The sequence below is a fragment of the Lethenteron reissneri genome, chromosome 35, assembly GCF_015708825.2.
Source record: "Lethenteron reissneri isolate LAM-NWPU_2019-01 chromosome 35, ASM1570882v1, whole genome shotgun sequence".
NCBI classification, from domain to species: Eukaryota; Metazoa; Chordata; class Hyperoartia; order Petromyzontiformes; family Petromyzontidae; genus Lethenteron; species Lethenteron reissneri.
Window position 1 is genome coordinate 6,072,432 of NC_083813.1, and position 15,119 is coordinate 6,087,550.

The following is a 15,119-nucleotide window of genomic DNA, read 5'->3' on the forward strand; positions in this document are numbered from 1 at the left end:
TCGATCTGATTTACCGTCTGCGCGCGTGAACGTGCAACGGTTGTGTAAAGAGACCGATCCCATTTTTTTTATGGAAGTGCCATAGGGAATTGTGCAACTGATTTGCAACTGATTTTGTTTTACACTTGTACTGTATCGGCTTCACATCAATAGGCTGTAGCTAACTACCTGGTTGCAGTAAGTATCCTGTGGAGAATTTCAATCTAAACATAAACAAATATCTTGGGAGCGTTTAATAACCACTGTGAAGTCATTGGACATTCGTCATTGACAAAAGGTGCCGTGGTGGCGAGATGTTAACTACCTCACCTGGTATGCAGGAGGTCGTGGGTTCGATCTCGACCTAACGCCTGCTGTATTTGGAGTTTGCATGTCTCTCTACCCGTCCGTGGCCACGTGGATTTTTCTCCGGGTCCTCCGGTTTTACCCTCCCCATTTAGAAGCGTGCGTTTAGAGTATATTTGGCTGCTGTAAGTTTCCACATGATAAACCACTTAATTGGCCTATAATTTGTGGCCAGGGCACTTATGAAAAATAGCTATATTGCTCAGTGGATCTTACCTGGTAAAATAAAATAAAATAGTTTATTTTAGTATCGAATAGCAACATTTAGAAAATATATTAAACAATGTTTTAACCATTTTTTTTTAAACCACAAACCCAGAACCACATTTTCCCATGAATCTACACGTAGAATACGGGATTGTTACATTTATAAGGTCAAGCTGTCCTTTCATTATATCCCTTCTGCTTTGCGTAGGAGCATCAAATTGGCATTGGACACGAGTGCGTGTGTGTGTGCGCTCGTGTGTGTGTGCGTGTGTGTGCGCGTGTGTGTGTGCGCGCGTGTGTGTGTGCACGCTCGTGTGTGTGCGCTCGTGTGTGTGCGCTCGTGTGTGTGCGTGCGTGTGTGTGCTTGTGTGTGTGTGTGCACGCTCGTGTGTGCTCGCGTGTGTGTGTGCTCGTGTGTGTGTGCGTGTGTGTGTGCGCTCGTGTGTGTGCGTGCGTGTGTGTGTGTGCTAGTCTGTGTGTATGTGTACTCGTGTGTGTGTGCTCGTGTGTGTGTGCTCGTGTGTGTGTGTGCACGCTCGTGTGTGTGTGCTCGTGTGTGTGTGCGTGTGTGTGTGCTCGTGTGTGTGTGTATGTGTGCGTGTGTGTGCACGCTCGTGTTAACTTGCGCTGTGTACACACGAGCTGAGATATGTGGGCGTGAGTCTAGACAGTCTGAATTTTACTGAAGGTTGTTCGGTTTGTCATCCGTGTCCAATTTAAAGAAAAAGATTCGACTCGTCTGGACAGGGGCCCACATTGTCTGCTGCGGAGAGGGGCAAGGGGGGGGGGAATCTCCTGTTGCACAGCTTGCAAAGAATTTCAAACAGTGATATCGGCAGGCACGCCTCCCATATGGTGTTGGGATGAAAAGACAGGTGGCAAGCCACAGGCATCGTCTCTCTGCTTCAAAAATATATTGCGATGAAAAAAAAACCGAAACAGGTGCCCAATATGACATGTTGGAAATCCTCGCAGCGGGGGATATGCAGTAATCTCTCGTTATGCACGACCTTGCTCTCCGTGATTTTGGCTACCCGCGCGAATCGCATCTGGAACTCTGCACGGCTGCACCGAGAGAGAAATCAAGTGACGGTATAACGTGATGATGTGGTGCGAGAAAGCGACGAGATTCAGCGATGAGATCAAAAGATGAGTAAGAAAGCGATGAGATCAAGCGATAATTATCACGTGATCAATAGCTTATTTATGTATTTATTTAAGGTGATTCATTCAAGGAGGTTGTCGTACATCAATGTCGTTATCTGCGAAATTTGCTATTCATGACAAGTATCCACCTTCCAGTCCAGTTCCCAGTCGGATTGGACCCCCGATTTTTAGACTCAATTTGACGAACGCGACCGACCGACTGGGGTTGGATCTTAATGTGTCACATACCGATCGGCTACTCCAATGCACAATTTTTTTTATCAGGAGGAATAACCCAAACATCTGGAGGAATCAAACTTTGAATCGTGAATTGATTCGTGTAGACTATGTGTTTTCTAATCGATGCGATCCTGATTCACATTTTAATTCTCAATTAATGTGTCCCTCTCTCTGTTGTTTAATACTGGGATCGATAAATGCTGTGGGATAACACTTCACCAGAATCGTTAATGAACTGTGGCTCACCCCTTTAATTGAGCACTCATTAGGCAAGGGTTAATGGCTCACGTAGAGATTTGTGAAACTCCCAGGCCTGTTGAGCTTGGTGGCAAAAAGTTGTTCATATACCGTCGGGTTCGTGAACTCATCTGTGTGGACATCTGTTTGTTTCCCCCTTATGTTAGAGGTGGCTTTTCTATGGGTATTCCAGTTTCCTCTTACACACTTTAAATGTGTAATTAATGTTGAAATGTATTGCTCAAATGGCATGATACATTAATCCACAATGTATTTAAACCCAATCCAGATGAATTGGAATTTGATCAAAGGATCCATCAAGATTGTATCTGTGGAAATGTTTTGATCAGATCCAATTTAGAGTCGACTTCTGAACCACATTCACATGTACAACACCTTTGTCAATCCACTGCTGGTTGACCGCCTCCCCATGCCATGCAGACAGTGAGGGTTATTTGACTATACTTCACCACGCTGGTCAATTCGGGTTGGTGAAGGTGGTGTGAGTGCAAAATAACTGAGTTTGTTTTTCTGCATTGTCCTCACCTGCCCGCAATGCCCACTACACACCCGGTGTTTGTGCTTGTTTGTCACCCATCCAAAACACCATCCAAGCTTCTGTAGGACCAACCCATAGTGACTACCGTGCATTATACAGCGTGTCCCATAAGTCTGGAATCATAGGCAAAATGTTACAAAAGGCAATAATAACGCTTTTATTAAAATTCAACATCGACCTTCCATTGACTCCTATTTACTATGATTAGAATTACCTGGACTCGTTCTTCCTTACTTAGAGACATTTTGGGCCTGCAGAAACAAAAACATATGAATTCGTTATTTTCCCCTATGATTCCAGATTTTTGGGCCACCCTATACACAGGTTGATGGCATGCATAGTCTATACCTCTGAGGTCACCGGTGCAGCCATTGTTTCTCTTTTATTATTTGCAAAAAGGCTTCCACTCGTGAGCATTTTTGGGGCTAGGATGTTTGGGAACATTTTATTTCCAAAACAAGGGGTATTTTCCAACGACCCGTTATAGTCACAGCCTCATAGGCTTACACTGAGAGAGTCATTTTTAGATGTGTGTACGTCTTGTTAAGGATACACAGTGGAAGCTTTCGTGACAATTGATATCATTACAGCTCAGCATGGTAACATTTCAATAACTTGATTTCTACATTTAAAGCTTTCGTGCCTGCAGGAATTCATACTCTTGGGTCTTTCGGTCACGTAAATAAAAAATAACAGATCACGACGTTTCTATAACCTGAAGACGATTGCTTGTGCTGCGAGTACATATATATTTGATCTCTACAGTTTGGTAATTTATCAATGGTCAGTGTTTCCTGAAATTAGGACGTTGCTAATTTATTGTCAAAAAAATACCTCGGAAAAGGCAAAACAATACACCGGTTTACAAACAATATGTGGAACTTTTTTTTTAATGCATCTCCACGTATTCATGGATTGTCTCCGGGAACTCTAGATTTTTCCCGCGCAGAAAAAAAAATCCACAAAGAGGAATCATCCAAATATGCCAAAGTGGGACTCTTCTAAATCTGAATTTTGAGATACATGAAAATATTTCATGAGAAAATTAATACAATTTTAGTAACTTCTTTTTGACATAATCATTCACCATGGTGGCGAGATGTTAGCTACCTCCCCTGGTATACAGGAGATCATGGGTTCAATCCCAGCCCTGACGCCTGTATATTTGGAGTTTGCATGTTATTCCCGTGATCGTGTGGATTTTTCTCCGGGGCCTCCGGTTTTTCCCTCCACAGAAACATGCGTTTAGAGTATTTGGCTGCTAGAAAGTTCCACATGATAAGCCACTTCGTCAAATTATATTTTGTGGCTGAGTCGCTTCTGAAAAAGAGCTATATAGCTCAGCGGTCCTTACCTGGTAAAATATAAAAAAAGAGTTTCGTTTCGTTTTTATTCGCATTGAAGAATGTTAACATCCTCTTAAACCGTAGTCTCGCAATTGGGGGTGCAATGTCCGAGAACGCCAATAACTAAGGTTGATACAGCGCATATTTAGACCTGTCTGGGCAGAGTTCCGATGCTTGGTGCAGAAATACCAGCATGTTCATGGAGACAGTGAGCCCATATCCTCGAGCAGTGTATGAATCACAAACCCAGAGCAGCCAGCGTGCAGGTGCACTCTGGGTGCTTTTGTGTCTACATTCTTGAGATCCTACGAGCGTGATATTCCACTGTCTGCTGTCCTATTTGGGAGGCTTTGTTGTGTCTCCGATGCAGTGACCTGTCCATGTCTGTACACTGATGGGCTCTCGAGGCGATGTGGGCAAATGAAAATGTTGCAATAACTCACGTATGAATGTGTAAAATGTCAGGACAAGTATATATAATTAAAACGAAATGTCTATTATTTTGACAATGGTGAACTCAAATGCATAAATAACGCAATTTGAAGCCATATTTGTGCGTACTGTACTCAAAATTCGAGGAGGCCAGGAGATGGCAGTACACCAATGGATCTTTGACTACGGTATTTGTACAGAGTTTTTAGTGTTATCCCCATCAATGCGCGGGTTTTCTCCGCGTACTCAAATGCCTCCCATATGAGCTAAATGCTCATTCAGGAAATTGACACAAATATTTCATTGCAGCCCCATGTTGAAAAACAGTGCCAAGAGCCAGTGAGATTTTTCTGGAAAAGTAAAGTGCATGACTTTGTACGACCGTTGATAGACATTTGACCAGCATGGAACAGTCTTTTGAGTGGATGCTTTTCCACCAGCAGTAGCATGAGCACGACTTTTCAGGGCTGCACCGTTATCTTTCACCTATTTATTATATGACATGATAACCACAGTGTATGGAACAAAAAAGTCGTCTCATATTTGTGAAGTGCATGCTTTAAAGGCCCAATATGCGCAACATTTCACTGTCAACACGAATACAATTAAACAAATCTGACTACTAAGATATTAAACTTGATTGTATTGCTTTCGTGACTGCAGAAATTACTCTTTGGTTCTTTCGGTAAAGTCACGTAGAAATAAAATAAATAAAATAATAGAAAAACTACGTTTCGATTGCAACACAAGCAATCGCCATCGGGTACAACTAAATTTGAGAGAGACAAAACACAGACACGGACTGTGTGTCTCCGTGTCTCCGTCCGTACGAAGATACTGACACTCGCTACGTGTGTCTGTGCTTTATGAGTGTGTTCACATCTTGCGCCAACAGCTAAGTTACTCACGGCATTTACCAAGAGCGTTCCGCTACAAGACCACTGCGCAGACAGCAGTGCAAAAAAAAAACGAACATCAAAGGGTTATAAATGATGTCCAATTGCAAGACTTTGATGGCATGATAATGGGGGTGGTAGTCAAAACGACCAGGTGTTCCGCTATGTCTGGTCGTCTGTAAAGCTACAAAGCTTCTAGGCTCAGCTAACAGTTGTGATTATATCAGCACTTAACATACAGCAAAGTCTCACACGCAAACAAAGCATGTTGCTGTGTAATGTACCGTACACTTTGCCTTTCTGCTGTTCGCAGCTGTATAAAGCATCTTACTGTTGTGATGTTATCCACTTGTGTGACGTTGTTTGGGGGGGGTGGGTTATTTTACAAACAATTATCATTGTTTAAAATAAATTTTGTTTTTGGGACTACACGAACTCACCAATACCTAAAGGCCCTTGTCACAAGGTTGTAACTAAGCTGTTTGTTTATAACGATCACGACCACGCATACCGGGCGGTTTGATGGATGATTTTTTGCACTGGGGGTAAGAGTGCTATTTGGCCCTCAAGCCACAGAAAATGACAAAACATAAAACTGAACATTTCTCCCCCCCACCCTGCCCATTTATGTCTGAATGCAGGGGACTGTTTCAAAAAGCCCCAATGTCGACATTCAAAGTCTGAGTTCCAGGTGTAGCCGTTGTCAATATTTTTTTAGTAAAATAACCACTTACAATAAATGAACGTGGCTATGTTTTGTTTCATTGTTATGCATAAGATTTTATATTCAGACAAAGCACATTGACTTTGGGACTCTTGTATCGTACTTATTTATCATGGGATGAATAGTATAGACATAAAGGCGCAGCCCTGCAAATGCTTGCTCACACCACTGATGGTTGAAGGGCCTCCAATATATGGAACGATAGAGAGCCCCCTCTCGAGGATATGTGGCCTACTCCTCCACACTTACGCGACATCTGGGAAGAAGTTGAGAGTAGCCGCACGTTATCCCGCCATTTTTTTTTGCAGAGAATCATGGGATCTTTAATGTACACACGGTGGCATCCCTGCGGTTTAATTGAGTGTTTACTTTGTCATCGGTGTTGCTTTGGTTTGTCATTGCTGATCTCGTCAAGGAGCTTAAACCATCGCGTGAACTCCGGTCATCCTCGCAGCGGCTTTTGGCTGGCCATCGAACAAAGACGGTCGCTGCATCGCGCACTTTCAGATGCGCTTCTGCGGCCGTCTGGAACGCTCTTCCATCCAATATTAGGAAGCCAATGGCGCTATGCAAGTTTACATCTATATTGAAAACTAATTTCTTTAGAACTGCTTTTTGTGTTTAGTTTATTGTCCTTCTGGTTGGCTGTGTAAGGTGCGAAAGAAGTTCAACACACATACATACATACAATCGACAACCCGTGGACTGCCCATTCATACTGCTCGGTGGACAAAGGCAGGGAGGGATTTAATAAACTTTGTAACCAACTGTGCTCATTGGAGGTGTGGGGAAAAGGACAATGAACTGAATACAAAAAACAGTGACTCTTCTTGTTGTAGCGGGCGGTATGAATAAAATAAAAGCAGATACTAAATGTTGATTTCTTTTTTTCCCATCATCAAACCTTTACATTGATTGTTTCAATAACAGCTATCATCATTGACATGAGCCATGGTCAATCCATTGCTTGATGAAGGTGCAGCCCAGCCATCGGCACCTCTCCCGATCCCATGATGTGACCATACACTCAGCTGCCTGCACGTGAACGGAGATCGTCGCTGGATCTCCTTCAGTGGACGACCCCTCTCGAATACGTTCCATCCCATGGCGATGTCACTCGGTCTGACGTCGCCACACAAATCGGAGATGGTGAAGACGTTCATGCGTCGTCTAGTTCACGAGGCCTCCTTTGCCAGTACCAACATATAAGAATAGGTTTTTTCCCCTTTTTTCTGGCAACAAAGGTGAAACCTTTTTACAAGGAATCATGTCTGCATGAGCCGTTTGAGACTTGGCTCAAAAGAAAGCTGTCTCTGGTGTAGACCAATCAGTTTCAAGGACAATGCATATGTTATCAGAATATGTTTTTTTTGCATTCTGACCACAAGTATTGTGGTTAATGCAGACATGATTCCTTGTAAAAAGGTTTCAGTTTAATTGCCAGAAAAAAAGGGGAAAACCCTATTCTTATTCGTTGTTGATATGCTAATGCATTTGCTTATCCACTCCGATATTGTCCCTGTGAAAAGCCTCGACTTCTCGTCTGATTTGTATTCCAGAACTTACCATCTCAGTTGTACCAGATATATTCATAATTTCAGATTTTTTTTAAACATATAGATTTCATTTTAATAATAATAACTCCTTGGATGATGAGGTCCTGGAAAAGCCCTTAGGACATTTTTGAAACGAAGGCATCGTTTTTAAATGCCTCAAAGTTAAACAAACAAAGCGGAGAGCCTAGATGTCACATTGCCTCTTGACAGTAAACAGATGATCACAGTTAAGGGGCCGTCCATAAATGACGTCACGTACCTAGGGGGGGGGTCAGACATTTGTGACGATGTGTGACGTCACATCAAAATGCGCAACTTTAAATGAATATATAATTGTTCTAACAACACTAATTGTCATAACAACACTCCTACAACATCAGAGTGCAGCGCCACATTAAATACGCACTACAATGCCGATAGTTTAAAGCGATTTGAAGCATGTTTTATTTTCAAAATGGAAATATGATTTTGGGGGGGGGGGGGGCAGAGCTTTGTGACGTCATATTTTAGGGAGGGTCTGACTTTTTGTGACGCCGTGTGATGAGGGGGGGGGGGGGGTAAAAAAATCGTCCAAAATCGCGTGACGTCATTTATGGACGGCCCCTTACACGTCTTATGGACGTGTAATTGACAAAGCACAAATATCAAATACAAATTCTAAGTAAAAAAATACAAGATCCCTTGTATAACAATATCGACAGTTAGGGCAAGTGATTTACATGTGTGCCACTTAACGAAGGCAGGCATGGCGCACAAGGGGGTGCTGTGGTAGGCACCACACCTGGATGCCTTTGTTTTCCCCAGTGCTGATATTTGTACACAACACCAACGACTCATTTATGGCTGAGTAAACCTAGAGGATGCCCAGTACTACTGCTTAAATTATCGCCACTCAGGTTAGCCATGGTCGGGAATCAAACTCAGCTGGTTGGGTTCATAGTGCAGTGCACTTACCGTTACATAACCTCTCCATCCTACACACATGTAAACATGCACACACACTTGTGCGTACATGCCTAAAACACATGCAGATGCAAGCAGGATGGCATAAGCACATATGAAATGTATGTTTATGCAAAGTGAATGCATGTGCGCTGTCATCAAGGAATTTTGCACATCACAGAGTGAAGCTGTGTAAAGAATCGTATATTGTAGGTACATTAGGGGCCGTCCATAAATGACGTCACGCGATTTTGGAAGATTTTTTACCCCCCCCCCCCCCCCTCGTCACACGGCGTCACAAAAAGTCAGACCCCCCTTCAAATATGACGTCACAAAGCTCTGCCCCCCCCCCCCAAACCATATATCCATTTTAAAAATAAAACATGCTTCAAATCGCTTTAAACTATTGTCATTGTAATGACAATTTAATTTGGCGCTGCACTCTGATGTTGTAGGAGAAATTATTTATTAAAAAGTCTATTTAATTAAGAACGTGTTGTCAATATTTATTTAAAGTGACGTCATTTATGGACGGCCCCTAATTGCATCTGTACGCACAATTATATAAATGTGCATCAATTAAACTAGTTTGCTAAACATGTCCAATTATATTTTGATTTAAAGCTTTCGTGACTGATTCATATTCTTGGTTCTTTCGGTAAAGTCACGTAGAAGGGAAATAATAAAATAATAAAAATATAAAACAATAAAATGTTATTGTTTTATATTTTTATTACTTTATAAAACAACTAGCTGTACTACCCGGCTTCGCCCGGGACTTGTATCCACCACGGCCGGCCGCCTTTGTCTCCCCAGTGGCGATGTTAATACTCCACACCAGTTACTCGTTTGAGGCTGATTCGACCTAGGGGAGGTTCAAATAATCTTGACCGGTGGTGGCCATGAGAGGGAATCGAACTGGGTTCGCCGGGTTGGTAGCGCAGCGTAGCGTTAACCACTACACCCACCGCTCCTCACACACACAGACGCACAGACACACACACAGACACACACACAGACACACGCAGACACACACAGACAGACACAGACAGACACACAGACACACAGACAGCACGCTAACCACTACACTACCGCTCCCCACACACCACACACGCACACACACAGACACACACACACAGACACACACACACAGACATACACACAGGCAGCACGCTAAGCACTACACTACCGTTCCCCCTACACACCACACACGCACACACACAGACACACACACACAGACACACACACACAGACACACACACACAGACACACAGACAGCACGCTAACCACTACACTACCGCTCCCCACACACCACACACGCACACACACAGACACACACACAGACACAGACAGCACGCTAACCACTACACTACCGCTCCCCACACACCACACACACACACACAGACACACACACAGACACACACACAGGCAGCACGCTAAGCACTACACTACCGTTCCCCCTACACAACACACGCGCACACACACAGACACACAGACAGACACACACACACAGACACACACACAGACACACACACAGACACACACACAGACACACACACACACACAGACACACAGACAGCACGCTAACCACTACACTACCGCTCCCCACACACCACACACGCACACACACACAGACACACAGACACACACACACAGACAGCACGCTAACCACTACACTACCGCTCCCCACACACCACACACACAGACACACACACAGACACACACACACAGACACACACACACAGACACACACACAGGCAGCACGCTAAGCACTACACTACCGTTCCCCCTACACAACACACGCGCACACACACAGACACACACACAATACACACGCAGACACACACAGACAGACACAGACAGACACACACACACACAGACAGCACGCTAAGCACTACACTACCGTTCCCCCTACACAACACACGCGCGCGCGTCCATAGGTACACATACACGCGCTTGCTGCAGACACACACGACTTTCAGGGTGCGTAAGGCAGTAAACGACTGAAATAATAAAGCGGCAATGCTGTGCGAGGAACGCCTTAGACCAGCAACACATTTGTGTAATGCGAGCGTAAACACACAAACACATACAAACACATACACACACATACATACACACACACACACAAACACATACACACAGACATACACATACACACAAACACACACATACATGCACACAAACACAATACACACACACATACATGCAGACACAGACAGACACATAACACACATATATACACACACATACACACAAAGACAAAGATCCCCCGTATAGCCTGAACAGACTGTAGGGGCAAGTGCTGTTAGCGAGCACCTATGAAGGCCGGAACGGTACACGAGGGGGTGGGTGGCCAGCACCACGCCCGACCGCCTTTGTCTCCCTAGTGGCGATGTTTACACACCGCACCAGGTACTCATTTAAGGCTGAGTCGACCTAGGGGAGGCCCAGGACCGGTTCAGATAATCGTCACTGGTGTTTGCCGTGAGCGGGAATCGAACTCGGGTCGCCAGGTTCGTAGCACAGCGCGCTAACCGCTACACCACCGATCCCCACTACACACACATACATAGACACACACATACATAGACACACACATACATACACACAAACACATGCACACACGTACATACACACATACATAGAGACACGCAGACATACACATAAAGACATAAAAAAAAACCCACATACATACACACACACATACACACAAACACATACATACACATGACCCGGCTTCGCCCGGGACTTGGATCCACGATGCCCCGCCGCCTTTGTCTCCCCAGTGACGATGTTTACACACGACAGCAGTTACGCTTTTGAGGCTGAGTGGACCTAGGGGAGGGCCAGGTCCGTTTCAAATAATCGTCAGCGGTGGTGGGCGTGAGTTGGAATCGAACTGGGGTCGCTCAAGCAGCTTAATGACTGTTTGTACAAAGAACATATAAAGAATCGATTATAATAACCAGGCAAGAGTCCACATTATAGACTGCCAGTACACGCACTCAGCTTCATAAGCAGGCTAGAGTGTACATGATAGAGTGGCAGTACGCTCACCGAGCTTAATAAGCAGGCTACAGTGTACATGATAGACTGGCAGTACGCTCACCCAGCTTAATGAGTATTTGTACAGTGAACATTAAAGTAATCGATTGTTGGCGCGTTGGGTTTAAAAGTAATATTAATAGCACACATTGTGGTGGGGGTGTAGTGAAGAGTAGGAAAAACTTTGATGAATTTACCTCAGAGTGGCGTGGTGGGTGTCGAGGCCTAGTAGCGTGCAAAGCCTGCGGCCTCGCCTAAAATTATCGGCTTGGAAGAGGCAGGGTACGGGTGGCGTTCCTTCCCCCCCCCCTAGCGCTCCAACAATACTGTGTAATGGCTATTATTTAATTAAATACGGAGCTTATGAAAGTGGCGAAGGCGTGGCTAGCCGTTGGCAGGGGCAACCGCCGTCCAATGAAACTGCAGCCCTTGGCGAAGGCGTGGCTAGCCGTTGCCAGGTCCAATGAAAGCGGCGAAGGCGTGGCTAGCCGTTGCCAGGGGCAACCACCGTCCAATGAAAGTGCGTATGGGCCAAAGTCCACACACACACACAGACAGACAGACATGAACGATTTTATATATATAGATAACATTTTATTGTTTAATATTTTTATTACTTTATTATTTCCCTTCTACGTGACTTTACCGAAAGCACACAGAATATGTCCAATTATCCGAAGCCTTTAGGTTCATACGCCATATAAACAAAATATCTCACATTGGCCAAAGGTGCGGCCCTGCAATTGCTTGCGCACGCCGCTGCTAATAGAAAGACTTCCACTCGAGGCAGCTTAGGGAAACCCCTCTAGTGTGTGTGTGTGTGTTTGGCCTACTTTTCCACGCTGGAGGTTTAACGGTCGACACCCTGCACTCGATCAAACAACGTACAAATGAACTCCATGGATGTGCACTTGTTACAACAGCTGCTTGCGAAGCTTTTGAAGGTGAAGTTGATGAATTTGAAGCAAATGCACGTCTCGGCATTGAACTCCGCTCACTTCCCTCGTTTCCCAGTGCTCCCCAGGAAGGCTGCAGCATCTGTGGCAGAGTTCCTGGCCAAATAAACACAAGGGGGGTGTCTACTTCCCACCCCCCTGCCAAGAACCACGGCAGTTTGCGTCTCACTCGACGTGGGCCTTCGCTTGGCCTGTCTTTAAAAGAAGGGGAAAAAAACCGGTGAAGCAAATAAACAATTCCAGTTCGGAAGAGAATTCCTCGCTTTCCTGCACGGGGGCCGCAGAAGCAGGCAGGAGGCAGCGAATGACGGTAGGATGTTGCATTTAATAAATTAGACTCAAAACAACACGCAAGCCATTGTGTCCTCTTGTTATCAAACTGTGATAACAACAACAGGCTTTGGACAACTGGACATGTCTAGAAAAGATTTGCATTGATGCGCATTTATACCATTGTGCGCACCGATGCATAAACAATCATGAAAATGCAAGCTTTCTTTCTAGATTTGAAGTTTTCGTGACTGCAAGGATTCATACTCTTTGTTTTTTTCGGTAATGTCACGTAGGTAAATTTTTGTTAAATAAATTAAATCACGACGTTTCGGACGCAACACAAGCGTCCTTCTTCAGGTGGGGACAACTTAGCGAAAGCACAACCGCTTAAGTGGTTGTGCTTTCTTACACACATGTGATTAACAAAAACACAGATATACAACGCAAATTTGAAGAAAAGAGGACTTTACATTTGTTTTGACTGACCACAGACCGCACATCGCGTCCAGTCCTGTGCCTGCGGCCTCATCCATTGCCGCATTGAGTCGTGATGTCATTGCTGCACGGTTAATTATTAAATGTGGACACGAAAAAGAATAGTTGGGGAGTGCTGTTGTAGGAATGAGGCATGCTCATTTGTCAAAACATTTGGACAATGCACGGTGTCCCCGGTTCATTTCTAATGGGCTGTTGTACGTTCCTGATGTAGTTTTGTGCATTACTTCATTTAATAGTCTGGGCCATTTGTACTGGAAAATATGATGTGCTTCATAGCACGTCCTGGATGAGGTCTATGTTTAGTCACGATGACCAGTGGACGGGAAATCCTGGCCACTGTGATTTACCCTTCACTTCGCTCGTTGTTTGTGTGCAGGAAGGAGGAAGAACGGGGACTGGGATGTAGTTCTATTGTTCTCTTCAAAGACTTCTCCCGGTCAGCGTCTGACTTTTTATTCCAAAATAATAAGCATGCATTTTGTTTTACGATGATATTTTACATTTCGTAAATTAAGAGGGGATGCTCCCATAGTATTATGCTTTGCAACACTGAAATTGGAATTGCAATTGCTGGTTAAAAGTTTGCCCGGTTCAATCCCCCGTGTCAAACTCCCGGTTCAATCCCCCGGTTCATTCCCCCGTTTCAATCTCCAGGTTCAATCTTCTGGCGTAGTAGTTTAAACGTTGGAGGGGTTTTTTAAATCCCTCCCACCTCTGTCGTCCACCCAGCAATGTAAATGGATACATCGCTGTGAGCCGACCGGCAGGTCACGTGCAGTAGGGTAAAGTGTGAGTACTCCCACCTGGCCAGTGTGGACGAGTAGACCAAATACCGTCTAGAGGCGCATCGCTATGGAACGCCCTGCCACGAGTGGTTAGACATGCGAGTTCACTTTCTCGGTTTATATATTTATATACATACGTATATTTTACCAGGTAAGGTCCACTGAGCTAGGTAGCTCGTTTTCAGAAGCGACCTGGCCACAAATGGTAGCTCGACCAAGTGGCTTGTCACGTGGACATTTATTGCAGCCAAATACTCTGAACGTATCTTTCTGACGGTGTAGAGAATATCCGGAGGACCCGGAGAAAAATTCACCCGACCACAGGGAGAACAAACTTCAAATATACAGGCGATCAACGTCAGGATCGAACCCATGACCTCCTGTATACCAGGCGAGGTAGTTAACATCTCGCAGACTCACCTGTTTTGCCTGGCCGACACTTCCCATGTATGACCAGCGGACTCAGCGGACCTTTTAGTACACCATTTATATTTTCTAACTTCGTGCAGGGTGCACTGAGATCCCTGGATGAACTGCACCTTATAAATCTCAATTATTATTATTATTATTTTTAAAAGAATTAGACTTTGTGTTTATTTTTAGGAATTAAAGGAACCCCTAAAATGCGTTGAAAATGTTTCCTAAAATTCCACAGCAATTCTAAATATACACAACAGTATATATGCAATCGTAGAAGCACAACAAACTGGACATGGTCGATGAAAGGGTTAAATAACGAAACATGTTTTTTTTTTAAGTGAGCGAGGCACTCTTCGTAACTTAACTTCGCCCATTCACGCCAGTGGTGGCCGACAAGGAGAGGGCGTTTTTCTTCATTCTGTTCCCTTTCCTCCGCTGGTTTTGCCAGTAATTGTGCACTCCCCGCAGGGCCTTTAGAGAGTCTCATAATTGCTGCATCTGTGTTCTCC

General features: G+C 44.5%; 1 protein-coding gene across 2 annotated transcripts in view; it reads left to right on the top strand.

Moving 5' to 3' along the window:
• Positions 1–15,119, top strand: part of LOC133350850 (uncharacterized) — a 173,193-nt gene that overhangs the window by 19,630 nt on the left and 138,444 nt on the right. The window contains exon 1 of one of the 2 annotated variants that reach the window (XM_061565641.1): positions 12,924–12,944. The exons of the other annotated variant lie outside the window; for it this stretch is intronic. Coding sequence (XP_061421625.1) covers positions 12,939–12,944 — 6 coding nt within the window. The 5' untranslated portion in view covers positions 12,924–12,938. Of the gene's footprint in view, positions 1–12,923; positions 12,945–15,119 lie in introns of those variants that run through there. 2 annotated transcript variants of the gene reach the window in all.